Source organism: Colletotrichum siamense, assembly GCF_013390195.1.
Source record: "Colletotrichum siamense strain Cg363 chromosome Unknown KSG_Cg363_contig02, whole genome shotgun sequence".
Lineage (NCBI taxonomy): Eukaryota > Fungi > Ascomycota > Sordariomycetes > Glomerellales > Glomerellaceae > Colletotrichum > Colletotrichum siamense.
In genome coordinates this window covers 2,597,542-2,623,342 of record NW_023501015.1, presented here as the reverse complement: position 1 = coordinate 2,623,342, position 25,801 = coordinate 2,597,542, and the positions used below count along the sequence as shown (strand labels likewise).

General features: G+C 52.1%; 7 protein-coding genes across 7 annotated transcripts; 4 read left to right on the top strand and 3 right to left on the bottom strand.

Annotated features, from left to right (window-relative positions):
• Window positions 1-3,491: 3,491 nt before the first annotated feature.
• On the top strand, window positions 3,492-9,367 carry NPS1 (Nonribosomal peptide synthase 1; the record flags this gene model as incomplete). Its single annotated transcript, XM_036634529.1, has 2 exons — window positions 3,492-3,959; window positions 4,031-9,367. The coding sequence occupies 2 exons, from the start codon at window positions 3,492-3,494 to the stop codon at window positions 9,365-9,367; spliced, it is 5,805 nt and encodes a 1,934-aa protein (XP_036500524.1).
• A 1,278-nt stretch (window positions 9,368-10,645) lies between these two features.
• GFI1 (Zinc finger protein Gfi-1) lies at window positions 10,646-11,623 on the top strand (the record flags this gene model as incomplete). Its single annotated transcript, XM_036634528.1, has 1 exon — window positions 10,646-11,623. The coding sequence occupies one exon, from the start codon at window positions 10,646-10,648 to the stop codon at window positions 11,621-11,623; it is 978 nt and encodes a 325-aa protein (XP_036499015.1).
• Window positions 11,624-12,183: 560 nt separating this feature from the next.
• Window positions 12,184-13,737, bottom strand: CGCS363_v002678 (Sterol regulatory element-binding protein ECM22; the record flags this gene model as incomplete). Its single annotated transcript, XM_036634527.1, has 1 exon — window positions 12,184-13,737. One exon carries the CDS (start codon window positions 13,735-13,737, stop codon window positions 12,184-12,186), a length of 1,554 nt encoding a protein of 517 aa, XP_036499016.1.
• A 1,434-nt stretch (window positions 13,738-15,171) lies between these two features.
• On the top strand, window positions 15,172-16,772 carry Orc5 (Origin recognition complex subunit 5; the record flags this gene model as incomplete). Its single annotated transcript, XM_036634526.1, has 3 exons — window positions 15,172-15,276; window positions 15,337-15,735; window positions 15,792-16,772. The coding sequence occupies 3 exons, from the start codon at window positions 15,172-15,174 to the stop codon at window positions 16,770-16,772; spliced, it is 1,485 nt and encodes a 494-aa protein (XP_036499017.1).
• Window positions 16,773-17,339: 567 nt separating this feature from the next.
• Window positions 17,340-19,132, bottom strand: CGCS363_v002676 (putative transporter; the record flags this gene model as incomplete). Its single annotated transcript, XM_036634525.1, has 2 exons — window positions 17,340-18,611; window positions 18,668-19,132. The coding sequence occupies 2 exons, from the start codon at window positions 19,130-19,132 to the stop codon at window positions 17,340-17,342; spliced, it is 1,737 nt and encodes a 578-aa protein (XP_036499018.1).
• A 1,115-nt stretch (window positions 19,133-20,247) lies between these two features.
• On the top strand, window positions 20,248-22,086 carry sap145 (Pre-mRNA-splicing factor sap145; the record flags this gene model as incomplete). Its single annotated transcript, XM_036634524.1, has 2 exons — window positions 20,248-20,322; window positions 20,374-22,086. 2 exons carry the CDS (start codon window positions 20,248-20,250, stop codon window positions 22,084-22,086), a joined length of 1,788 nt encoding a protein of 595 aa, XP_036499019.1.
• Window positions 22,087-22,499: 413 nt separating this feature from the next.
• Window positions 22,500-24,762, bottom strand: CGCS363_v002674 (uncharacterized protein; the record flags this gene model as incomplete). The annotated part of the gene is made up of 3 exons (XM_036634523.1): window positions 22,500-22,607; window positions 22,662-23,207; window positions 23,257-24,762. 3 exons carry the CDS (start codon window positions 24,760-24,762, stop codon window positions 22,500-22,502), a joined length of 2,160 nt encoding a protein of 719 aa, XP_036499020.1.
• Window positions 24,763-25,801: the final 1,039 nt, after the last annotated feature.

Here is a 25,801-nt window from a genome sequence, read left to right as displayed (position 1 = left end):
AATATTATATACTATATAATATTAGGCTTTTTACTCTAGCTACTTTAATAAACCTCTATCTATAGTATTATTAATTTAAGCTATTACTAAGGATTATAAAATATCTTATATAGTAGTTAAGAAGTATTTAAAAGCTCTCTAAGTTAATTATAACCTCTCTATACTACTTAAAGAGGGTAGTTAGCTAAAAGTAGTAATAGAAGCTAAAAACTTAGCTTTAATAGTATTTATAATATAGCTTAATATTACTAGCTTCTTAGTAACTCTAATTATTATTAAAGAGATAGCTAATACCCTCTAAACTAGCTAGAGTAAAAGCTTTATTTTAGAGTACTTTATAAAATCCTAGAAATCTAACTACTTAGAGTTCTAAAAAGGATTAAAAATTAAACTTATTAAAGTTTACTAAAAAAGTATTAAGTTTAATTTAATACTAATCTAAGATTTCTTTAATTAATATAAAGCTATAATTTAAAACTATAAACTTAAGTTTTCTAAGATATAGAATACTAATAAGTTTAGTTACTATATTAGCTACTTTAGTAGTTATATATATATTATTTTACTTTAAGAATAGTAGAAGTAAAGTAAACTATAAGAAGTTATTAATTTAGTTAATAAAGAGTTATATACTTTTATTAGTATTAATAATACTATTAGAAATACTATCTTAGCTTACTTTATTTTTAAAATATAGCTAATTACTATTTAAGCTAATTATAATATTAATAAAAGTATCTACTTTATATAATCTCTTACTACCTTCTCTAATTAAGAGATTATAATAAATTATATTAAGTATTTTAATATATACTTATTTAAGTAGTTAGTAAAGTTCTAATAGCTTAGGTATATAATAAAGTTATAATTTAGTATTAATATATATAGAAGCTACTCTAATTAGTTTAAAATATATAATATAATACTAAATACTTATACTAAGTTATATAGAGATATTCTCTAAGAAGAATCTAATATAAAGCTATATTATTTACTCCTTTTTAATAGCTTCTTTAGTTATATTAGCTTAAATTTTATAGAATATTATATTAACTTTAATATTATTATTAGTTTTTTTCCCCCTTATGCTATATATTTATTTTAACTTATAGATATAAAAGTCTTCTAGCTATTTAAGAAGGCTTACTAAATAATATTATAAAAGTCTATATAAAATAATAACTTTACTTTTATTTAGAGAGATTTTATTAGTAAACTTTAGTAGATAATAGATATTATATTTACTTTAGCTAATATTATAATAAAGTTTAAAAAGTTAAATATCTAGCTAATTAGAAATAATATAATCCTCTCTTAATTAATTAAATATATATAATTAGCTTAAGTTAATATTTCTAGCTACTTACTTTATTATTTACTAGATAATAATAAGTTTAAAAAAGCTATACTATAAGTAAATATAATTAAGTAATATTATACTATTAAGTAAAGCTCTCCTACTTAAAAAGGATATAAAATAATTAAAGCTATAATTAGTAAGGGTAATTTATACTATAAAAGAAGCTAAAAGTATATTATTAACTATAATATATATATAAAGATATAGTAATATAAATAATAAACCTAGTAAAGCGTTAAACTAACTTACTTATTTATTACTAATATATTATTTATAGAGATTAAAAAGTATTATAAAAAGTAAGTAATTAAAGCTTCTAAAAAGAAGCTTAAGTAGTAATATATTATTATAAAAAAAGAGGCTTAGTAGTAAGAGAAAGTATTATAAGTAAAGTATAATACTAATAAGTACTAACTAATTAATAGGTATATAAAGAAGTTAAACTTTATATTATAATTAAAGTATACTAAGAGATTTAATAACTATATTATATTTAACTTAAAAAACTTATAATAATATAAAATACTTAAGCCTAAATAGTAGATTAATCTTAACCTTATATTACTACTAAAAGAGAGTTAAAATACTATTAAGTACTATATAAGACCTCTTAGCTACCTTAATATTAGAGATCTACTAACCTTAAAAAGGCACTATATTAATAATAGTAACCTAGAAGTCTTTAATAATATTAATAACCCTATTAAGAAAGATAGTAATAATATTACTTTAAGTATTAATTTAGTTAGTAACTTAAGCGTTAATAATAATAGTATTAATACTAATAAGCTTAAGTTACTATTATTACTAGTATTAGCCCTATTAGTTATATTAGCACTACACTAAGTACCTATCTTCACTATATAAAAAAGCCTAATATACTTCTATATTTATAGTACTACTAAAAGTAACCCTCTAATAACACCTCTATTAATATAAATAGTAAAGAAACAGAAATATATTATTAATAATATAAAAAGTAATAATATAGTTATCTTCTATAGTATATTAATACTTATATAAAATATATAAATATTATATATATAGCTAGATAGCTTTACTTAAGAGCAATATAATAATACTACTTTTATTACTATATAATATAGTTAAAGCTGAAAATCGCATCATAAAAAGTTATTAATTTAGTAGGTTAACACTAAAAAATGCCACTTTTAGTAATCTAGGTAGAAACCCCCTTTTTTGCGTGGAAACCCTGTTTTTTCGCCCCCTACGTGAGTAGGGGGGCTAGCGTTAGCCTGCGCCGCTTGGACCCCTGGGTAATCAGATCCGTTCCTCAACATCCACACACCACACCCCCCGGTCCCGCTTGTCAGGTACCGTCCTGTACTTGTAGCCCCTCCTTCCTCGTTTGCAGGGTAGCATTCTGACCCACGACATCATCACCACACGCCCCCCTTTCCTCCAACGTATGATGAGATGGCGTCCTAGTGCAAAAGGTCCGTCATGAAACTCCTGCCCTATTGGTAACGCGAGGGTGTGCTCTATTCATTCGCATCTGACGTTCTTCCGCTAATGTGGCATCGTCTAGCACGATGGCATAATGCTGCATAGTACGGCCCTTTCGTTCGCGTCCATTCTTGCTCGGTACCTACATAGTATCTACAACTCGGTACATTACCCTACCCACCCGGACTGCTTCATGGATTAGGCACGTTGCGCCGTTGTGGCTCGCATCTGCGCTTCATCGCGAAATGAATGGCCTGTGTGTGTCCTGCGTCTTTCACAAGCTCTCCGCTGACCCTCCCCGCCGCAGCTCGGGTTTGCGAGGGAACGTCGCTTCGGCCGCGGTACCGGCCATGGGGTTCGTCGATCCAGAACGAGTCGGGAAGCTCTCCAGGGCGCCATGCAAGGATGCCGCCCAAAGACCTGCAGTGTTGCACATAAGAGCCTCTTATGGTTCATCCAACTGAACTTCGCGCGCGGAATAGGGTAGCTCTCCACCCTGCTGGTTGATCTCGTCACAAAAATTTCAGGAACCTCAACTCCAAACCGTTCCAGAGGAAGTTCTCGTCTTGTCAGCTTGTGAAATGCTGCAAGTCGGTCCTCACCTTACCTCATAACGCTCGTTACCCCTCCCCCGCCTTCGATCAAAGACAACCAGACACGAACCATGCATTTGCGGGACGGCGAAGGTGGCGCAACCGCCTACCAAGAGGCTGACCACGCCAATGGTACCAACGGCCTCACCAACGGCACCGTTGACCCGTCCTCGACGAGAACCATTGCTGTTGCGCCCCGTGATGGCGCCGAGACCGATGTCGCCGCCTACAAGCTTGAGCTTCTCCTTGCTTGGCTCCTTGTGCTCTACCGCAACAACGATGACGGCCTTAGCCGTGTAAACTGGGGCTTCAGAACCCGCGAAGGCCAACAACCGTCTTCTGCCACCCACAACAGCTTAAACCTGAGTGAAGTACCGTTCAGCAAGGAAAACTCGATAGCCGAAGCCCTTCAGGTCATCAAAGATCTCGACGCGAACGAGTCGGACGGTGAAGCGCAAACTGTCCCGGTGATATACTTCAATAATGGAACGCCCGCGCAAAATGGCGCAGAGAAGACGCCCTCCAAGAGATCTCATGACGTACGTAGACCCGTTCATAGTCCTAATTTCACCAACTTCCTGAATTCACGTATGCTGATCTGTCGTTTCAGTGGACATACCAGATCGAAGCGACAGTCCTTGAGAAGCAGATGGTGATCAAGGCTCAATGGGACCGCGCCGCCCTGACGTACCGCACTGCCATTTCCCAGCTTGACGCCTTCATCGAGATCCTCACTACAATCCTCGAAAACCCCGATCGCCTCGTTGGAGACACCGTCGGCCCTACCGCGAAGGACCTCGAGCAGATTTGGACCTGGAACGCCGAGCTGCCACCAAACATTCAACGGTGCATGCAGGATATCATCTCAGAAGTGGCCGCGAACGGTCCGGACAGGCCAGCGATCGAGTCATGGGACGGAAACTTCACCTACGGTGAGGTAGAAGAGCTTTCTACCCGCCTGGCGCGCCATCTGGTGCATCGCGGCGTCACCGTCGGCTCGACGGTGCCTATGTGCTTCGAGAAGTCAAGATGGACGACGGTTGCTCTCCTCGCCGTCATGAAGGCCGGTGCTGCCTTTGCCCTCACCGACCCTAGTCAGCCTGAGGCCCGTCTGCGCACCATCGTGGAACAAACTGGAGCGACGATCATCGTTACTTCCCAGCTTCAAAGCGAGCTCGGCCGTCGTATTGCGGGAGATGGAATCGTCATCGTTGCCTCCGAGGAGGTCATCAAGTCTGACTCTCTGGAGCTTGCCCCTGAGCTGCCCGTTGTGCCAACTACCTCCCCTCTTTATATCCAGTTCACTTCCGGTAGCACTGGTAAGCCCAAGGGTGTTGTGATTTCTCACGAGAACTTCACCAGCGGTGCTATTCCCCGTGGCGACGCTGTCGGCTACCGCGCCCACACTCGTTGCTTCGATTTCGCTTCCTACGCCTTCGATGTCAGCATTGACTGCATGCTCTGCACGTACGCCGCTGGCGGCTGCCTCTGCATTCCCTCTGACGAGGAGCGCATGAACGACCTTAGCGGTGCCATCCGCAACAGCAAGTGTAACATGGCTCACATGACACCTTCAGTCGCTCGTGTTCTGGACGCGGACGTCATCCCCTCTCTCGAGGTCCTTGGTCTTGGAGGTGAGGCCGTCTCAGCAGGCGACGCTTCAACATGGAGCAAGACCACTAGTGTCGTCATTGCCTACGGTCCTTCAGAGTGCACCGTCGGTTGCACCATCAACAACAACGTCAAGTTGTCCACCAACATTGGAAAGGGTGTTGGTGGCCTCACCTGGATTACCGACCCCGATGACCACAACCGCCTGATGCCCGTCGGCGCCGTGGGTGAACTTCTTGTCGAAGGCCCCGTTGTCGGTCCTGGGTATCTCGGTGACAAAGCCAAGACCGATGAGGTGTTCATTGAGGATCCCACTTGGCTTCTTGCAGGTGGAGGACCTGCCCGTGGCAGACAAGGTCGCCTCTACAAGACTGGCGACTTGGTTCGCTACGACCCTGACGGTACTGGTGCCATCGCTTTCGTCGGTCGCAAGGACCAGCAGGTTAAGCTCCGTGGTCAGAGAATCGAGCTGGCTGAAGTCGAGCATCACCTCAGGGGTAAGATGCCCTCTGGCGTCAAGATCGTTGCCGAGGTTATCAAGCCTGGTGGCAGCGAGCCCACTCTCGTCGCCTTTGTCGTCGAGCAGAACCCTGTTGAATCTGCCGATGCCGAGGGCGATGTGACCACTTTCTCACCTGAGTTCAGCCAAGCCATCGCCGAGATCGATATCGCCCTCGGCGCTGAGATCCCTCGCTACATGGTTCCCTCAGCCTACATTCCTCTTCGCAAGATGCCGTCTCTCGTCTCTGGCAAGATTGACCGCAAGAAGCTTCGTGAACTCGGTGCTTCCATGACCCGCGAGCAAGTCGCCCGCCTCCGTGTCGCTCCTACCGAGAAGAGCGAACCCGAGACTGAGATGGAGAAGGCGCTGCAGCAAGTCTGGACAAAGATTCTCGGTGGCGACGCCACCATCGGCCTGCACGACAGCTTCTTCGCGCTTGGAGGTGACTCCCTGAGAGCGATGAAGCTTGTCGCTGCTGCCAGAGAAGAGGGAATCGCTCTTACTGTTGCGACCATCTTCAACTTCCCTACGCTTAAGGAGATGGCCCAAAACGCGACGAAGGTCTCCAAGGATGACGATGTCGCCATCGCTCCTTTCTCTCTCCTTGAAGAGGGATGGACCCCTGAGGATGCCCGCGCTGACTCTGCCAAGCTTTGCGGTATCGAAGAGTCTGCCATCGAGGACATATATCCCTGCACGCCCCTTCAGGAGGGTCTGATGGCTCTCTCTGCCAAGGTCAAGGCGGCATACACTGCCCAGAGAGTCGTCGATCTTCCTGACGCCGAGACTGCAGACAGACTTCGCAAGGCCTTTGACGTCGCTTCCGCAGACTGCCCTATCCTCCGCACCAGAATCGTCCAGGTTCCTGGTCGCGGCCTTGCTCAGGTCGTTGTCAAGGAGGAAATCTCCTGGTTTGTCGGCGACGACCTCCAGGACTATCTTGTCAAGGATCGCGATGAGTCCACAGATCTGGGCAAGCCTCTCGTCAGATACGCCATGATCACCGACAAGGAGACTGGAAAGGTTCACTTCGTCTTGACCATGCACCACGCTCTGTACGACGGCTGGTCTATGCCTTTGGTCGTCGAGAAGGTCAACAAGGCTTTTGACGGCAAGGAGATCAAGCGTCCTTCGGAGTTCAAGGACTTCATCAAGTACCTCAACGGCATGGACCGCGCCGCTGGCGAGACTTACTGGCGCGAACAACTTCAAGGAGCCACGGGCACTCAGTTCCCTGCTCTGCCTTACGAGGGCTACCAGACCCAGGCCGACTCTCTGCTTGAGGTCTACGTTCCCCTGACTGGCCGCCCGGCTTCTAACGTTACCGTTGCAACTGTCATCCGCAGTGCGTGGGCGTACGTTGCCTCCCACTACACTGGATCTTCAGATGTCGTCTTTGGTGAGACGCTCACTGGACGTAACGCTCCTATTAGGGGTGCTGAGGAAATTGAGGGTCCCATGATTACCACCATTCCCTTCCGCGTCCAGGTCAACGGTGAGACTTCCGTCAACGACTTCCTCCACGATATTCAGGATCAGACCGTCCAGCAAATTCCTTACGAGCACACTGGTTTGCAGCACATTCGCCGTCTCAGCCCTGATGCCCTCGAGGCTTGTGAGCTCCGCACTGGTATCGTACTCCACCCCAGCGCCGATGACCTCGACCAGGAGGAGTTCAACAAGTACCCTGCCAACCGCCTGGTCCCTGCCGGTGACGCCGAGGCCGCTCAGGAGGCCCTCAAGTTCAACACCTACGCACTCATGTTGGTCTGCTCTACCGATCCTAAGGGCTTTTTGGTGATGGCCAGTTTCGATTCCAAGACTGTTGGCAAGCCCTTCATGGAGAAGGCCCTGGCTCAGTTCTCCCAGGTGGCCCAGCAAATGTGCCAGCTTACTGACACCCCCCTCGCTGACGTTAAGTACCTTACACAAGAGGACCAGACTGAAGTGTCACGCTTGAGTACCGAGGGCCTTTCTGCCGTCAAGGCGGAGTACCCTGAGGCTGAGGCCGCATGGATTGTCAACCCCAGCGACTCTACTCTTCTTACGCCTCCCGGAGTCGTTGGTGAGCTCGTTGTTGTCAGCAAGATCGAGCTGACACTTCCCACGCTCGACCAAGCCTCGTGGGCCGAGAAGACAGATGGTGCCAAATTCTACAAGACTGATCGTCTTGCCAAGTTCAACCCTGATGGAACCATCGAGTATGCCGGAAAGAAGAGCGACCTCAAGAAGACTGTGGTCGCACCCAAGGCTCCTACGAAGCGCATCTCTGCTACGTCTTCCAAGCAGAGACGCCTGAGATCTCTCTGGAGCCGTGTCCTCAAGCTCCCAGAGAATGATATCGGTCTCAACGACAGCTTCTTCAGACTTGGTGGTGATTCCATCGGTGCCATGAAGCTCGTCTCCGAGGCCCGCCTGGCCGGCCTTACCCTGACTGTCAACCAGGTCTTCTCCAAGAGGACACTTTACGACATGGCCTCCGTTCTTCAAGACTCGGAGCCTACACAGAGCTCGGAGGAGACAAAGGCTGTCGTGCCTTTCGAGTTGCTGGAGAATCCTGGTGTCGATGTGACTGAGAGCCTGCGCCCCCTGCTGGCTGACCAGTCATGGAAGATTGTCGATGCCTTCCCTGCTAGACCACTCCAGGAGGTCGCCGTTAAGGGAACTATTGAGATCCCCAGATTCTCCGCACGATACGAGGCCATGTACTTCGAGAGCGATGTTGACCGCCCGCGTCTTTTCCAGAGCTGCCAAGAGCTGGTCTCCCGCAACGAGGTCCTTCGCTCGGTCTTTGTCCAGCACAACGGTACCTGCGTGAGCGTCGTCCTCGAGGACGTCAAGACTCCTGTCGAGGTGTACGAGATCGACGGAGACGTCGAGGCCTTCACCCACCAACTCTGCAATCTCGATGTCCAGACTCGCATGCCCCTCGGCTCCATCTTCGTCAAGTGGTTCTTCGTCCACAGCATCAACGGCCAATCAGCCTTAATCTTCCGCGTCTCCCACGCCCAGTACGACGAGATCTGCTTGCCTTTGATGCTCCACCAGCTCTCCGCGTTGCACGAGGGCAAGCCCGTCCCCAAGGCCCTCCCCTTCTCTTCCTTTGTCAGCCACGTCGTGAAGTCCAACATCCCCCAGAGCATCGACTACTGGAAGGACCTTCTGCAGGGCTCCTCCGTCAACGTCCTCAAGCCCGATACCCCCGTCACGGAGAGACAGCACTACGCCATCGACCGCACCTTCGACATCTCCTCCCGCTCCAAGGACGTCACCATCGCCACCCTTCCCACCGCCGCCTGGGCCCTCACCCTTGCCCGCCTCCAGAACACTCGCGACGTCACCTTTGGCGAGGTCGTCAGCGGCCGCAACATTGACTTCCCCAACGCGGACATGGTCGTCGGCCCTTGCTGGCAGTACGTCCCCGTGCGCGTCAAGTTCGAGGACGACTGGACCGTCCTCGACCTGCTCAACCTCGTGCAGGAGCAGCACATCTCCAGCTCGGCGCACGAGGGCATCGGCCTCAAGGAGATTGCGAAGCTGTGCACCGACTGGCCCGAGTCCGTGGACTGGTTCGACACCGTGGTGCACCAGGACGTCGATCACGTCGAGACGCTCGGCTTCTCGTCGGCCAGCAGCAGGATGGAGACCATCTACCCGCACCAGGAGCCGCTGCGCGAGTGGAAGATCCAGGCCTTCCCCCAGGGCGACAAGCTGACCATCGAGATTGTGACGTTCGAGTCGTGGAAGGGACATGCCAAGGACCTGTTGGACAAGATCGAGGAGACGTTTAAGGTGCTCATGGGAAACCCCGCGGCGCCGTTGTTTGAGCAGTAGAAATTGGTGGATATTGTACATGTCTTTTCTTGTGCTGACACTGCATGGAGGATTGTGATGAAGTTTGTTGAAAATACCATAGGTGGATGATAAATTGGCTTGGAAAAGGTATAATGTTTTGCATGTCTCGAATTGGAGTTTTTGTATTTGAATTCATTATATCCTACGTCTGATTGTGTTTGCAGAACTCATGGTGTCGTCGCCCGTTGTATTACTTGCCGCTATTTCTCTCCAGTCTCTGTCTCCTTTCCCCTGTTCTGCATTTGGACTCTTGCTTCCTTACTATGCATGTAAGGAGCTCTAAGACCTGGTGTGATCCCAATAGGCAATACCATTTCACACTCAACAACCTTCAAAATAGGCCTGTCATTTAGCTCCTGCCGCCGTCATGTTTTGTTCTCGTGTCAGTGAGGCAACTTTCATCACGGACCAACATCTGCGAAAACATCCCACTCTCTGCATTAAAGTAGCCGAACCAGGCAGATAACAAAAGCGCCCGCGGTCCCGGTTGCTGCTTAGCCATCTTTGGGATCCTGACAGTTGCTCATGAGTTTGCCAATCGGAACCCTCGATTCTGTTTGTACAGCCTCATTCCCCGGTAGACATGCAAAAAGGGTGTCAGTTTCTTCGTCCACACAATTAGGGTGGAAGGCGGCTTGGCCTCTCGACCTATCACGGACATCGACACTCACCGACTAGCAGCATCAACATTACCGCCCTGCTCAGGTCCTATACCTCGCCGATACTGTGTTAAAGCAGCGACGGGCTTCCTCCCAGAAAGAGATAAGCATGGTGTCCTCCCCTAACTCGCCTCTTCATCAAAAGCAGCACCAGCAACACCTTCGTCTCTCGCACACAGCTCTTCACAACCTGATTTTCACTCGCCGCTTCAACGCACCACACCAACCGATAACTTCCGTCACAATGTCTGACTTCTTCAACTCCACCGACCTCGACAAGTACCTCGTCGAATGGGAGAGCGACTTCCACGCCACTGACATGGGCTTCATGGATCTTGTCGACCCCATTGGCTACGAGGGTGGCCACGTTGATGACAGCGGTCCTGGCCCTGCAGCGCCCCTGGATCCGTGAGATTCTTTTTTTTTTACCACTTGCTAACAAAAAGGGTGTCAGGAGGAATGCCTCATACCCAATACCAAGCTGCCCTTCCATGAGTGGAGACTGGCTGTAAGTCAACTTATCATACCTATGTGCTACTATCCAACCATCTTACTCATGTGATAAAGCAGTTCGGGTATGGACCATGTCTCCTTTCCGATGCAAATCGGAGAGGAGATTCATGATGTCTCTGCTGGGCTTCAATATCCAACTTCGTCAGCCTCACATGGGAGTGATTCCCTTGTGGACGCCACGCCTTCATCGAAGGCCACATGTGTGGAGTGCGGCTACGTCGAAAATGGTATTTGGAGCCTCAAAGACCACGCAAGACAGCTACGTCACGAGATATACAGGTGCAACGCCGCTAGATGTGAGAAGCGATTCGCTACTGAGGCCGAACGAGACGCTCACCAGCGCAGGCCTCATCTCGAAGGTCATCGGCGCTCAGAGACAAGCCATCCGAACTCTTGTGCAGAGTGTAGAAAAGAGTTTAAAAGTCGGGCACAACTGCAGCAGCATGCCATCGAAGCACAACACACACCATTTGCCTGTGTGTGTGGCAAAGGATTCGCACGGCTAGATGTCCTCTATCGACACCTTGACTCCTTCGGAAACCAAATGCCGAAATATCCATGCCAATTCTGCAAGAAGCACCGCGGCAAGAACGGGTTCAAGAGAAGGGACCACCTGGTTCAACATATCAGGGGATATCACAAGTTTGAGGCCGAGGAAAAGCTTGGCGATACCCTGCCTTCTCGTCGTGGCAAGTATGGAATTCCTCAAGTGTGTCCTTACCCAGGATGCGAGTTCCATCGAGGAGATTCCTTCAAAGAGCTCAGTGCAAAAGAGCAACGCTCATCCAAACCCTTCAGTACGCAGGCCGAGTACACTAAGCACATGAAGGAAGCTCATGACTTCACTCCATTTCCCTGCAACGTTGCCGGGTGTGTCAAGACCGGGAAGAAGGGCTACAGTCGGGAGAAGGATCTTATCAATCACCGGAAGAAAGAGCACTCTGAGGCAGCTCCTTATGTGCCAAAGCCCCGGGACGTTCGCATTGCTTGTCGATTCCCGGGATGCGGTGCTCTCCTGGGGCCCAACAGCCTGCATTGGCACCCACACAAGGGCTGGTACTGATGGGAGGAGGCTTTGCTGGAAGTGCGAGAAACACCTGATCGAACTAAGGGTCCAGCCGTGTAAAAAATACGGGCCGGATGTTTTCCTCTTTTTGTTGACCAAGTTGCAGAGTTTCCTTTTCTTGCCTCTTTCACTCTCATCCAGCCTGCTCACCCACTCATTTTACAACGTCATTCTTTGAGCTGTGTCTTGTTCGAGTCGTCTTTGTCTTTTGACTCTGCTCGTAGGTGTCATGATATATTCATCCACCATCTCAATGTTTGGTTGGTTGCGACAAGACGATTGCCTCGTGTCTAAATTGACAAAACCTGAAGATTTTGTATCTCAACTACAAGTTGTGATGTATAAGCTCATCATTGGTTCCAATTGAAGTGATTGAGATTTTGACATCATTCCTGGGGGGATGGTGTTATTGGAGCTGCACGATCGTGATCAAAAACTCGAATTCGCCATCTATTTAACGTCTCGGAATCTTTGTAGGCATGTCAGTATTCAACTGGGTATTGTAGCCAAACGCCGCCACCCCAACCGGCCCCAGTAGAGTCCAGTCCCACCCAATGTCACCTGGACATATCCATATCCTGAACCCCCATGTCCATGGCCTGCAAAACGGACTCCGCGTAATCTCTATTTGGCGCTGAAAGTAACAACTTATCTTGATAGTAATTCTCCCCTTCCCACGCCTTCGTCCTCGGTGCTGGATCCGACGGATACAAGGCACCCACGGTCTTGGGCATAGATTTATACCGTTTACCGGTGTCGTCAACCCATGTGAGAGCCTCTGCACGGGGGTCTCTTGTGGGTTCGCTGTAAAAGTCGGCGGGCGATTCCCACTCGGGGTCGTTGAGTAAAAGGCGCGCAACGTCGGTGCGGTCGTTCAGGAGTAATGCCAGGCGTGGTGCCGCGAGTTCGTCTGCCCAATTCTCGCCCAAGTACTTTGCAATTCCTGCAATTTCTCGGTCCGCGATACCATCGATCCACCATAAATTCTGTACTGACTTCATAAACATGAGGTAGTGTGCCAAGATGACCAAAGCCCGAGGCCGTTTTTGCCGACCCAGTTCGACAAAACCTTTCGGTATAAACGTGAACCATGTCACAACACGAAGGGTCATGATTGGCCCGAAGCCGTGTACGAGCTCGGAGTAGAGTGAGCCCAGGTACTTGAGCGTGTCGTAGTAAATTGGCACATCTTCGTAGTCCGGATCGCCGGGCTTGATCGATGAGATCATGAAAAGTAGACTGTTTGGAATGTGCAGCGCGGCCTTGTCGAGGTCGATTGGCGGCCGGAAGAAGAGCTCAGCCATGCCCGATTCCCAGACCGTCTGCGGAGTGGCCATATCGATCATGAGACCGATGCCGCGCCAGACTATCATCCAGTCGATGATGTATAAATCCTTGGTGCCTTCTTCGCGGAACATTTGCGATGATAGGGCGGTAAGAAGAAGTGAAGTGGCGATGAGAGCGGGGAATGTTTCCGGCTTGAATTCTTCGACGGCTTTGCGGTACCCCTCGAATGCGCGGGCCCGATAACGCAATGCTCGTGAGGGAGCGATGTCTTGTCCGAGATGCTGGAGCTGGAGTGCCGACGTGCCCAGAAGACAGTCCATGAGGAATGGGCTCTCAAAAGCGTGTGCGGGGATTTTGATCTTGAGGATGTCGTCGATCCGCTTCACTCGTCCGGCCTGCGTGGCGAAGGAGCTGAAGGTATTCGTGGTATAGAACCATAGCAGCTTCATATCGATGGCGTCATGCTGATTCGAGGCAATGTACATTGGCTCCTTGACGACCATCGCGTTAAAGTCCTCATCGCCGCTCTGGCCCGGCGTGTGGGCACGCGATGAGCTTGAGCCGGAGGTGGATGAGGGAGACCCCGGAGCGTGGTCGCCGTGGGAGTGGGCCGGTCCGGGGTAGACGCATTCGGCTTTGCGGAGCACGCAGTTGCGACACGTCGGGCGAGCCTCATCGCACTTGACCTTGCGGGTCTTGCAATTCCGACAGCCTGTTCTCGACTTCTTGTGAGGCCGTTTTGAGTGGTACGGCTTGTCCTCCGGTGGGGAGCCCCCAGAGGATGAGGTGTTGTTCGCTTGTTCGGGGTTTGAGAGGACAGTCATCGTGTCATTGAGTGTCCTTTGGTGGCTCTAATGACCGGCTGACTACGTTACCCCAGGAAGAAGGAGATAAGCTTGTTTGAGTGAAGGGGGGTGGGCTGCTGACGGACGGGTGAGAGGGAGGATGAAGGAAGAAGAAGCTCGGCAGTGGCGATGAATGTTTTGGTAATGAGGATAATGTGAAGTCGGAGGTGCAGGAGGAATGCTCGGGCCTTCTTTTACAGGGACGCTGTCAACGGCCGGACGGCAGAAGAGCGTCGTCGGAGTTGAAACAAAGTTCAGTGAGTGGGTGACGTTGCTGACGGAATGAGACGCCCAGCGATCGGATGAAGGGCCATAAAACACGTCCTCCTTTGCGTTGATTAGTCGCCCGCTAGTCCGCGACTAAGGGCCTTTTTGATCCAGGAGAGTTGCAACGGTGGAACTGCCGAGTACCAGAGAGGAGAATCTTCAAGTACGTGAGTGGTTGTGAGGCCTCACGAACAATTCAAATAAGTATGTGCTGTGTTGTTGTGGTTTGAGAGTAGCGGCCGGAACCCGATGTTGGCTGAGTTCACTGCCACAATCATGGATGCGTGTGAATCACCCGCCGTGACCCCACTTGGAGCTGAGCTCAACCGTGACCGCAGGATAGGTAAGACTTGCCGGTAGAATTGACAGTTGATTCTAGTGCTGGGTTGGGGAAATCCTTCGTAGGAGTACGGCGTCACAAGTGCCAAGGGAAACCGATGTGAGCCAAGCAAAGACAAGCAGCTCACTCTCTATCGCATCACACGTACGGCGGGTACGTGGACACGCCAGGCAGAACAACAGGAACGACAGCAGCGATATAAGAGGGCTGACGCAGCTGGCGTCTGCCAGCCTGATTCGAGCAATCCATCCTTCATCCATCCATCCGTCTCCCTCGAGATCAAGCAATGACACCAACCATCTGCGCCCCTCCCTCCCTCATGCGCCCCCTTCCTTGCACGTTGTTCCATATCGGGGATTTTGGCAGCATGGTTTGAATTCGGCGAGAGCACGTTTGAACTTTGGGACGCTTGTGAGGGGCGGGTGGCCAGGCAGGCGGGCTGGGACACCTGGAGCTGGTGGGGAGCCCCGGCACAGCTGTTGAGGGGACGCTTGGGCCGTATCACGGGCTTGGCCAGAGCTTCGCCCGAAGGCGGTTAGAGAGATGCGCCGCTGCTCCGGCTCTCCTCCACTGGCTCTGAGGCAGAGCTCCACACTGCTTCCAGCTTAGGAAGTGGAGCCGCCATAGTGTGCGCATCATGTGACTGCGCGTCTCAGATTGGTTCTTCCGTCTGAAAGGTACGCGACACCCCGTATTCTCGGCCGACACTCCGATTGTTTCCCTTCGGATCATAGCTTGTGACAGCCGCAGCACGCGTAGAGTTCGAGAAGCAGGAGGCGGTGTCGGTGCTGGTGCTTCATGCAGACATGGGCTCACTCTTTCAGCTTCCAGAGGAGCTTTTGCTGTCGCCTCTGTTCGAGCGCTACCCCTGTCGCGAACAGCAGATTCGGTCTCTGGCCACTCTCCTCCATGTAAGTCTTCAATGCGCCTCCATACCATTCACAAGATCTCAAGCTCATGGATACTCCTAGCCTACCGCAGCGCCTTGCCAGAACCTGGTGGTATACGGCACCGAAGCTACTGGCAAATCGGCCGTCATAGAGTCACTTCTCCAGAGTCTGTCCGAACCCCCGAACGACGATTCGCAAGAGGAATCCTCTCTCAAATATGCTATCGTCAACTCCGTACAATGTATCACTGGACGACATCTATTCGAAAGGACCGTAGGCGCGGTCGTGGACGCGATAAAATGGGAATCGCCCCCGAAGAAGTGCGAGTCGCTGGCTCAATTGACCGTCGAGCTCTGCAAGATGCTCAAATACACCGAGAGGCCTGAAGGTTGGAGACTCGTACTTGTCTTTGACTCAATTGACCGCCAAAGAGATGCCCCGGGCACCCTTCTTCCCGCACTGGCAAGATTATCTGAAGTAGTCAGTCTCTAAGAGCCTCTCACTATCTACTACGCGCAAGCTAACATCCTGCCCAGATACCATGCCTGACGTGTGTCTTCATCGTCACCGCACCAACTCCCTTCTTTCTGCGCTCCTCCTTCACACCACATATTCAGTTCCCGAACTACACCAAACAAGAATTCGTAAAGATTCTTTCCATAACCCCACCGCCCCCGACCCCGACCACAACGCAAGACGACACAAATTTCCTCTGGACGCGCTTCTGCGGCGCCGTCTGCGATGCGCTCACAACCTCCGCGGCCCGAACACTGCCCTCGTGTAGACACAGCTGCGAGGCCCTCTGGCCACGATTCGTAGCCCCTATCCTGGCAAGGACTCACGGCCCCCGCGAGTTCTCCAAGCTCCTCATCGCCTCCCGCGTGCACTTCCAGGATGAATCTCTCCTGAACCCGGGCATCGTTTCTATCAGACCCGGAGCCACGACATCAGGACCAGCTGTGAATGGCAGTGGCGCGCCCCCGGGCACTCCCTCAAAACATGCCGCTCAGCAGGTGCCGAACCCCCCGACGACGGACCTGACGACGCTGCTACCCACCACGGCCCGTCTGCTGCTTCTCGCGGCATACTTAGCCTCCCACAACGCCGCGAAGCACGATTTAGTCCTCTTCTCGACCTTCCACCACGGCCGCAAGAAGCGTCGCGGAGGCGGTTTCGTAGCTCCGAAGCGCGGACGCCCCAGCAAACACCGCAAGATCTCGCGGAAACTGCTTGGTGCGCATGCTTTTGTACTAGAGCGCATGCTGGCCATCTTTGCGGCGTTGCGAGCTGAATGGGCTGCTGATAGCATATTTGGCAGTGGCTCCGCGAGCGTCGTGGACGGCGATGTCGGCATGGCGCTGTCTACCCTCGCTAGCTTGAGGTTGCTGATGAAGGTCGGCACGGCTGGTGATCCCATGGACAGGGGCGGCAAGTGGAGGATTAACGTAGGATGGGATATCATCAGGGGCGTAGGGAGAAGTCTGGGTATTGAGGTCGAAGAGTGGCTCATCGACTGAGCTGTTGAACATTCACCATAGACACATTAACATGAGATATGATACGATCATTCGTCCCCAGTTCCATCACGATACATTATAGATTGTAGTGCCAGACCAAACTTTGCGCTCATTTCGGGTTTCCGGGGTATCTGCCCAACATCATATCGCCAACACCTCGCGTCTAGCTGCGATGATCCAGCGCATCCACAGACGATGTAGCGCGGACGCGTGACCCACGGGATCCTCAGAGTCCTCAAGCAAGAGCGCCATGAATCTTGTAAGCCAAACGCCAGAGCCCTGTCTATATACCTTAACCCCCCACCCTCGCCTCTTGTCCTCGCTCTCTGTGCGTGCATCTTTGGTGTCCTTCGTCCATCAGACTGGCCCTAGAGGGTGACCTCACTTGTGCAACCGCGGGCGTGATCTATACCCCGCGCAGACGAGCTTCTGTTACATCGAGACGCATGAGAGAGCATCAGTTTTGTGCGTTGTTTCATCCATCCCATATTTGGCGCTTGTCGTGATAGTACATTGAACAGTTGTCGCATAAAAACAAAACAAAACAAAACAATGACACATGGAGTTTTACATGCCGGCCTGGCGGTCTCCCAGCCGCCAGGTGTCCTCCTGCTTCGTACCCGGTGCCAGCCAGGCGGCATTGCTTGCGCCGCGGGAACGGCCGTTACTCGGCCCGTCAGACTTCTTCGCATCGTCGCCGTGCCCATTGGCAAGGGACTGGAAGGCTCCAGCAGAGACCATGGGGCTCTCGAACACGGGCGCGTTCTGGCTCTTACTCAGCGCATCCTTGGTGTTCAGGGGCAGCAGGGGCTCCGGCTTGACTTCCATCATCTTAGCCTTGCGGTCCGCCTTGTCACGGTCGTGCGTGCGATCGTAGAGGTAAAGACCGACGAAGGTCAAGGCGATACCGACGCCCTGGAGGAAAGTCGTCTGATTTCGGAACCAGATGATCGCAATGACAATGACGAAGACGCGCTTGATCAGACTTGCGACGGAGTAAGTCACCGGGGAGACCAGCGACAACAAGACGAATGCCAAGATGTTCTGTCCGAAGTGGAAGGTTCCGTTAAAGATGAACTCAACGGTCAGGCGGCCGTGGTCGAAAGAGCCGACCTTCTCGTTCAGATCGACGGCGCCGTCGTGAAGGACGTCTCGGATAATGCCGGTTCCCTCACTCCAGAACCAAATTGGAACTGTCAAAATGAACGCCATGCCGGAAGAGTAGCAAAGCAGGTTCAGCTTGTCGAGCTTTTGAGACCTGGCTGACATGCCCTCGGCCTCTGCCTTGGCAGCCTCATTGAATAGGCGCTTCGAGAAGATGTTTTGCGTCACAAAAATGATGGTGGCGAGCAGGGCGTAGAAGATGCCGAGCATTTCGCCACTGTACTGGTTGTGCTTGCCTGAGCATGCTAGCATGACGCCTGCTGTCAGGGGCACCAGCGACAAATAGGTGTTTACAGAGTATCGAATGTTGAAGATCAATCGGTAGGCGAGAACCGTGAACAAGGGAGAAAGGCCCTTGATGGTGTGGACAAGCGATACGGGGATCTTCGATGTCGCAGTCGAGCTCAGCAAGTGACCAAAGATTTGGAACGCTGCGAGGGGCATGGTCGTCTTAATGACATCGCGCGAAGGGTAGCGAATCCCGTGCTTGAGCGCCGGTATCGCCGTCTTGAGGTTCGGAAAGACGTTGGCCAGCCATGCGAACAAGATACAGTAGGTCGCCACGAATGCGAATTGGATCAGCGTGAGTGTCGCAGGCTTGTCGAACGCAGTGAGAATGGATTTTGAGGACGTGTTCGTGAGGGCGGACGAGGTGTACCACAGCACGCAGAGCCCCTGCGATGCGAGGGTCAGCGCCAGCATAGACTATTTGATCTTACAGCAGCACTCACAATCAGCTTGGGAGAGACGGGGGCCCGCAGCGCATCGGCGATCTCATGAGCATTCTGACTGACACTTCCACCCCTAGTCCTAATGTTGTGGATGGCGTCGCCGAGACTCTTCTGCCTACCGTGGCCATAACGGGTCGCCGGTTGTCCTGGCGCCGTCCACCGTGAGGCGCGACCTTGGATGCTCTCCTTTCTGGGCTGCCAGCGGTCGCCACCGTTGGGTGCTCCTGGGAGCGCGTAGCCGTTGGATCTCGCGGGGCTTGTCCCCCTCGAGCCGTTGGTGAGGTGCGAGTCGATGTGGTCGGGAAACTTCTCCATGCCGCCGGTGGCAGAAGAAGCGCTGCTGTCGCTGTCGCTGTCACTTTCGTCGCCGGTACTTGATCGTCTGGGCGAGTGCTGTGAGGATCGATGGTCAGCAGATGCTGAGGAGGTTTCAATGGAAGAGCTGGACGCTGTGGAGCGAGGCATGACGCGAATACTGGGGGTGGAAATTTGGCGGGGACAAAGTCAAGGACTGGTATCAAATGGAACCCAGCTTCCCAGGCTTCGCTGGTAATGCGAATCACAACGCTTTTAATTGATTACTCGTCCGCCTTACCTTTACTTTTGCTTGAAGTTGTTGAATAAACGAGCGACAGAAGCGGCAATAATGCGCGACAAAAGTTTAGAGCTGAAGGAATTCAAGCATTGTCTCTGAAGTGAGGTAGGTTCGCATAGAAAGAAAATCAGATGGACGGGACGCTCTGATGTTGAAGGTAGGTCCGGTCGTCTGTGGGCTCCTGCGAGGAGATGAGGAAAGGAAAGGAAAGAAAAACCAAAAACCAAGAGGTCTCGAGATCAAGGGCGAGGATTACGAATGTCGAGGCCGTATCTGTGCTTGGGGGAAGCTGTCCTCATCTCAATCAATCGGAATCACCACGGTGCAGCGTCAGCAGCTGGGAATGGTTGGTTTTCGGTGGCTGTCATCCCTGCATAGGTAGCCAGGGGAGATACGCCCCCACGGGAAGCCCACTGCGTCCACTAGAGGAAATCCACTGCAGCAAGCCAGCTTTACGGATTGGCAGCTGCGCGATGGCGATGCTGCAGCTGGATTAAGAGTTATGCCGTGCTTCCGAAGACACTGGACCTAAAAGCACTGCTGGACCGCGATAGAATTGGATGTGCAGCACCCTGGTTCGATGGAGCCGGCGAGTCAAAGCTCCATTTCCATGCTGAGAGGCCAATCCCAGCGGTACGTACCGTCTAGACCTCGACGGGCTTGCAGAGTCGTAGACCCACTTAATTGTCCGTTCAGCCTCCAAAAGTTTGGCGCGGCTGTCACGCATCGCAAGTTGCCGTCACCAATGGATCTGTTCTCCATCGGGCGACAAACGAACCAACCCATCGCCATCGCTTCGTGATCAGGCTTTTCCAACCGACTGCGCTTCCGCCGTCGGCGACTGTGTGCTTTCTATTGTTTTGCGCCGCCAAAGCATGGGACCTCGCCCAGACCCTGTACGATTCATTGGTCTTGTGGTCTTTACCTACTTCATTGCTCAAGCACTACCCAAGTCGTTCCGCTCAGCAGCGCAACTCGATTCAAAATGGCGGCCCCAAAGATGACGAAGAACCAGATGCGCCGGGCGAAGAAGAAGGAGCAGAAGAAGGCGCAGACAGAGGTACGCGCTCTTGCTTCGGACGCACGTGTTCGCGACGCTGACATGAAGCAGGCTGCCGCGAAGCCCGACGAGCAGAAATCTGAAGAGCCCGAGAACCAGGAGAAGACCGCCGAGGACCTCGAGGTCAAGAAGGATGCCGATACCAGCTCAAAGACCGAGGCTGACGGACCGGTCGACGATATCAACCCCGACGATGAGGCGTTTGCCATGTTCAAGGACATTTTCCAAAAGTTCGGCGCGTCGTTAGAGGAGGACGAAGTCGCCAAGGAAGCCAACGCCGGAAACACTGGTGAGGTCATCTGGGACCAGGACGACATTCCCAGTGAGGATGAGGAGGCCTCAGGGCAGACCAAACTATCCAAGAAGAAGAGGAAGCAAATGAACAAATTGTCCATTGCCGAGCTCAAGGCTCTGGTCAAGATCCCCGACGTCGTCGAATGGCAAGACGTCTCATCAACAGACCCACGTCTGCTGGTGCAGATCAAGGCGCAAAGAAACGTCGTACCCGTGCCCGGCCATTGGCAGCTCAAGAGGGAGTACCTTTCTTCCAAGAGAGGTATCGAGAAGCCGCCTTTCAGGCTACCCAAGTTTATCGCCGAGACAGGCATTACAGAGATGCGTGACGCGGTTCTCGAAAAGCAGGAGCAACAATCTCTGAAGCAGAAGCAACGCGAGCGCGTCGCTCCCAAGATGGGCAAGCTTGACATCGATTACCAGAAGCTCTACGACGCGTTCTTCCGCTTCCAGACTAAGCCGGAACTCACTCGCTTCGGCGAGGTGTACTACGAGGGCAAGGAGAGCGAGGTTGATTTCCAACACTTTAGACCAGGTGAGCTCAGCGAGGCCACAAAGGAAGCTCTAGGCATGCCCCCAGGTGCTCCTCCACCATGGCTCATCAACCAGCAGCGCTTTGGTCCTCCCCCGTCATATCCCACCCTTAAGATCCCCGGCCTCAACGCGCCGCCCCCACCAGGCGGCTCCTGGGGCTTCCACCCCGGTGGCTGGGGCAAGCCTCCAGTCGACGAGTTCAACCGCCCATTGTTCGGCGGTGATGTCTTCGGACTTACAAACCAGCCCGGTGCCCCCGCACAACAGCAGGTCGCGGCGCCGCTTGCCGGTGGCGAGCCCGTCGAAAAGACGCTGTGGGGTGAGCTTCAACCCCGCGAGGAAGAGTCCGAGGAAGAAGACTCAGAAGAGGAGTCCGAGGAAGAGGAGGAGGAAGACGACGATGTCCCCGGCGGCCTGGAGACGCCCAGCGGCATCCAGACATCGGGCGGCATGGTCTCCTCCGTACCGACAGACTACCCAGGCCACGGCGTCGAGACGTCTGTGGCCGGCGAGATGGACCTGCGGAAACAGCGCCGTGGCTTCGACACCGAAGAGAGCTCACACCCGCGGTCCGCGTACCAGGTCATCCCCGAGCGCCAGCAGCGCGCCGAGGGCTTCTTCGGCAGCGACCGCGTCTACGATCTCAAGGGCAACAACGGCGTGCCGGTCCTGGGTCAGGAGGACGATACCCGCAAGCGCAAGAAGCCCGGCGACATCGACGTTGCCATCGACGTCGATTCGCTGCAGCAGAACGACGGGCTCAGCAAGGACGAAGTGCGCCGGCGGTTCGAGGAGGGCAAGCGCGAGGACGGCATCGGTGCCAAGTGGGCATACGAGGACGACTTGTCGGAAATGATTGCTCAGGAGTCGAGGAAGAGGCAAAAGGTCGACGAGAAGCGAAACAAGGAGAAGAAGGAGAGCAAGTACAGGTTTTAGAGAACCGGGTAAACTGAACCCATGTGTAATGTTAGCTGGAAAATGGGCAGTGGCTCCCAGCCTGGGTGTTGTATTTCATGTGCAATAGGAACGGCGCCAGGGCTGGCATACAGAATTCGGTATATTTTTGCTATTCCCTTCCAAAACCGCGATCATGTCCAATGGGACAACTCATCAACATGATTTTCATGTCTTTCTTTCAAAATGTGTATGCTATCGTGTGGTGTTCATATTAAGGGTCATATGCCTGATTTGTCTAAGCTTATCCAGTTCTATCGACGCCTCCCATGAGATGACGCCATGCCCATGCAAACACGTCCGCTTCGCAGAGAAACAAGTATGTACCCGCCCGCCTTTTGTGCTCGACCTCACGTTCGAGCTCTGCCTCCTTTTGTACAAGTCTACCTAGACTGCTATTCCTGCTTGCCGACGCATTCATTGCAGAGCCAGTCAGGGGCTTCAACGTCCTTTTTGGCGTTTTCGCTGATGCAGTCCGAGTGATACAAACGCTTTCCACATTCCTATTTCTCAAATCAGCAATGGAAGCAGAAGGGGCTCTTCACAGGGTGGCATACCTCATTGGAACACAACAGCAGTCTGGGACCCAAGACGGCGAGCCCGCACACCTGGCAGCCAGCGGCACTCTTGCGGATGTGAGGCCCCTTGGGCGACTCTTTTGGCTTGGGGGTTGTGCTATTACCATTTTGCACACCGAGCTTGTCTCTGCAGACTGAAATGTGCTCCAGAGCTTCTTCGACGGTAGCATGGTCCAGACTGCTCCTGGCTAGGAGGTAGGTAAAGTGTTTTCCAAACTCGACCATGCGATTTTGAGACGAGAGAAGCCAGTCCGCCTTGAGCTTCACAAAGCTCAGCCATGCCCGTGGGAAGTAAATGTTTGATAAGATACGCTTCGTGAGCATGAATTTATCCCACTCTTGCATGTACTCTCTCTCATCTGGCGGGACATCTGAGAAGTCCGCTAACGCGTCCCGGTGCCATTGGATCAGCCATTGGTCACTGGGTTCCGGTTTTCTGTACTCCGAGCCCGGGTCTAACGTGGCTCTTGTGATCGGGTCGTACAGTGTTTGCTTGATATCCGGAATGATCAGCTTCGAACGTGCCTATGCCTAGTTAGTCAAAAGATGTCGGTTGAAACAACAGAGCACAAACCTCTGGAGGCGGGGCCCTAGTCGCCGAGTGCCTGCTTCGACCTCGACTCCGGCCTCGGGGCTGGGCAGATGAGGCAGTCTCGTCATCAGCATCCAATCGTGAGGTCACCTGGGAAATATTTCCATCGGCGAACTGATCCAAAGAGAAGACCTTCGTCGGACGGCGCAGTGTGAAGGGCTCCGCACCAAACATGTACGACCTGTAACGATGTTCGACTTCGAACCATTCCAAGCCCCGAGCGGAACGTTTTGGTTTGAAGTCGTATTCCGCGTGCTGGTTGACAAGATGGGCCTGCAGCTGCTGCAGTTGATCATGGGCCGCACCGCAGGTAACGCAGCGGAAGCTGTCCAATTGCACCTGCTCACTAGGCATCTTGTAGAGGACAGTTCCGTCTTCAACGGCGTTTGTGTTCCGGCGTCTCCTCTGCTTCTTCTCTCTGCCCTGAGCCTTGTCGCTCAAAACCTTGAGGTTGTAGTTCTTAGTGGCGCCACGAACCCGGAGAGACCGATTGGGAGTGAGCTCCTCTTCTGCCTCGTCATCATCATGAGCGTCCCCATTGACAACGCCGTTCCTGAGACCCTTCACAGGTGTTGTAAGGCCATTCCTCACTTCCTTGACAGGACTCACAGGCGGACTCTCAAATTGCTGGAAATCCCCGGGGAAGGCATCGCCAGTAAGCTCCGGGTGGACGGTAATGGATGGCTTGACTCCGTCTTCCAGAGGACGGATAGCGGATGCCTCGAACGCTGACGTCCACAGGGTATCCACCTCGATCACATAATCTGTCGCAACAAGCTCCGAGTCTCCCGTCCTCACTTTAAGAATCAGCGATGCCGGCTTGCTTGAGAACAGGTTGGACATAGCGGCGACGAAAACCCAGCGATGTGCCTCAGACTTGTGCGAGCGGCCCGGTTCCTCGCCGTTCAAGATGATAGGAGGCCACACAGTTGGAGCAGCGGCTTCCAACTCGATGCAGAGGCGATATTCATCGGCCAGGTCGAATGAGTTATTCCTCTCATTGTTGACGCGCATGGTATCTTTGGGAATGTAAAAGGGGCGCGGCAGGCTCACGCGGGCCATGCGCAAGGGTCCGCCAGGGTCCTTGAAGGACGTGATGTCGCAGACTTGGCTGTTGCAGTAGAGGATCGTCTCATAGTGCCACAGGCTGACTTTACACCTGGATCGCAGCTTAATGACATCTTCGTACGCGTCCGAAGGTAGGCTGACGCGCTTTGATTCCTTGTGGCTGATCTTGCCTATGCGGACGCATAGGTTGCGTTGGACATCGCCAACCTCGCGGGCATGAAAAAGCTGGTCTTGCAGGGTGTGAGGTTGGATCTTGGCCTCGGTCCGTCGACGCTTGGTGGCGCGGTTGTCATCATTGTCGATGGGGGGGTCTCTAGCAGCAGCGGCCTTCTGAGCCGACGACTGAGAGTTTCCCATGCCTTGCAAGATGTTCCTCTGGAGAAAAGGGGTGCTGCGCTGACGCCGCGAGTGAGCCGTCATAGCTGGAAGAGGGGGACCATATGAGGTTTATAGAGGTTGAGTGCCGCTTGGTGCGCCGGAAAGTCTAAGTGTTGAACGGCTTCAGTCCACCCGGAGGCAGGCGCGGTCGCCCCTTACTTCGTCAAGCCCACTTTGACGGGGTGAGCCGGAGAAGAGGTCTCGTTGGCTTGTCCCAAGGCTCATTGAATGCGAGTGGTCTGCAGGTGACTTCCCATGGCAATGCGAAGTGAGGCGCACCCGTCAGAATATCCGTTCGGTCGATGGACGGCGACCGTTTGGGCTTTGTGACGGGAGAAAAATTTTGGCGGCGCGCAAAAGCAGGCGTTTGTGAGGTGCGTGAGAGAGGCGTTGTGAAAGCAATGCGATGGCGGATGGCCAAGATACGGGGTGGAACCCGGTAGAACGCGACTCGCGATTTTTGGCTGAGACAGGGGAAACAAGACCGAAGTACCTTACGTAGCCGCTTTGACGAGAAAGAAGAGTGTCAGAGAGAAGCGGGCTCGAAGCTAGAAAAAGTGAGTTCGAGTCCGGCGCGAAATGAACGTCGCGCGTCAAGAAGGTGGGAATAGTGGCGCTTTGGGAGAGAAGCCGGCGCAGGTTCTGGTCAAGTCAAGCTGGGAGAGAGCGACGTGTGAGCTGAAGCGCGTCGTTGATGGATGCCCTGGTCCAAGGGGAGTGGACGTGGACCAAACACCCCGGGGCCAGGAACAGTGAATTTGGGGGTGGGACTCGCTCACATTGTTGTCGCCCAGGGGCCAGTAGGCTGTTTCCACCCAGGAACAGGGAACAGCAATCAGCAAATGCCACTGGCGCCTTCCCGCTACGCTACCTAACAGGGGACTGATGGCAACCCGCAGCTTGCTGAACATTCAAAGGCAGCCACGGCACAGGATTGGCCGTTGAATGGGTTTAAAATGGGGCGGGACTCTCTCAGGCGAACGCGGCAGGCATCCCGACGGTGCAACAGCCAGGTCGAATTGGGCCTGGTTTGGTGTTCCCATTGGAAGAGGGTCTCCATCTTGAAATTTTGTCTGAGGAC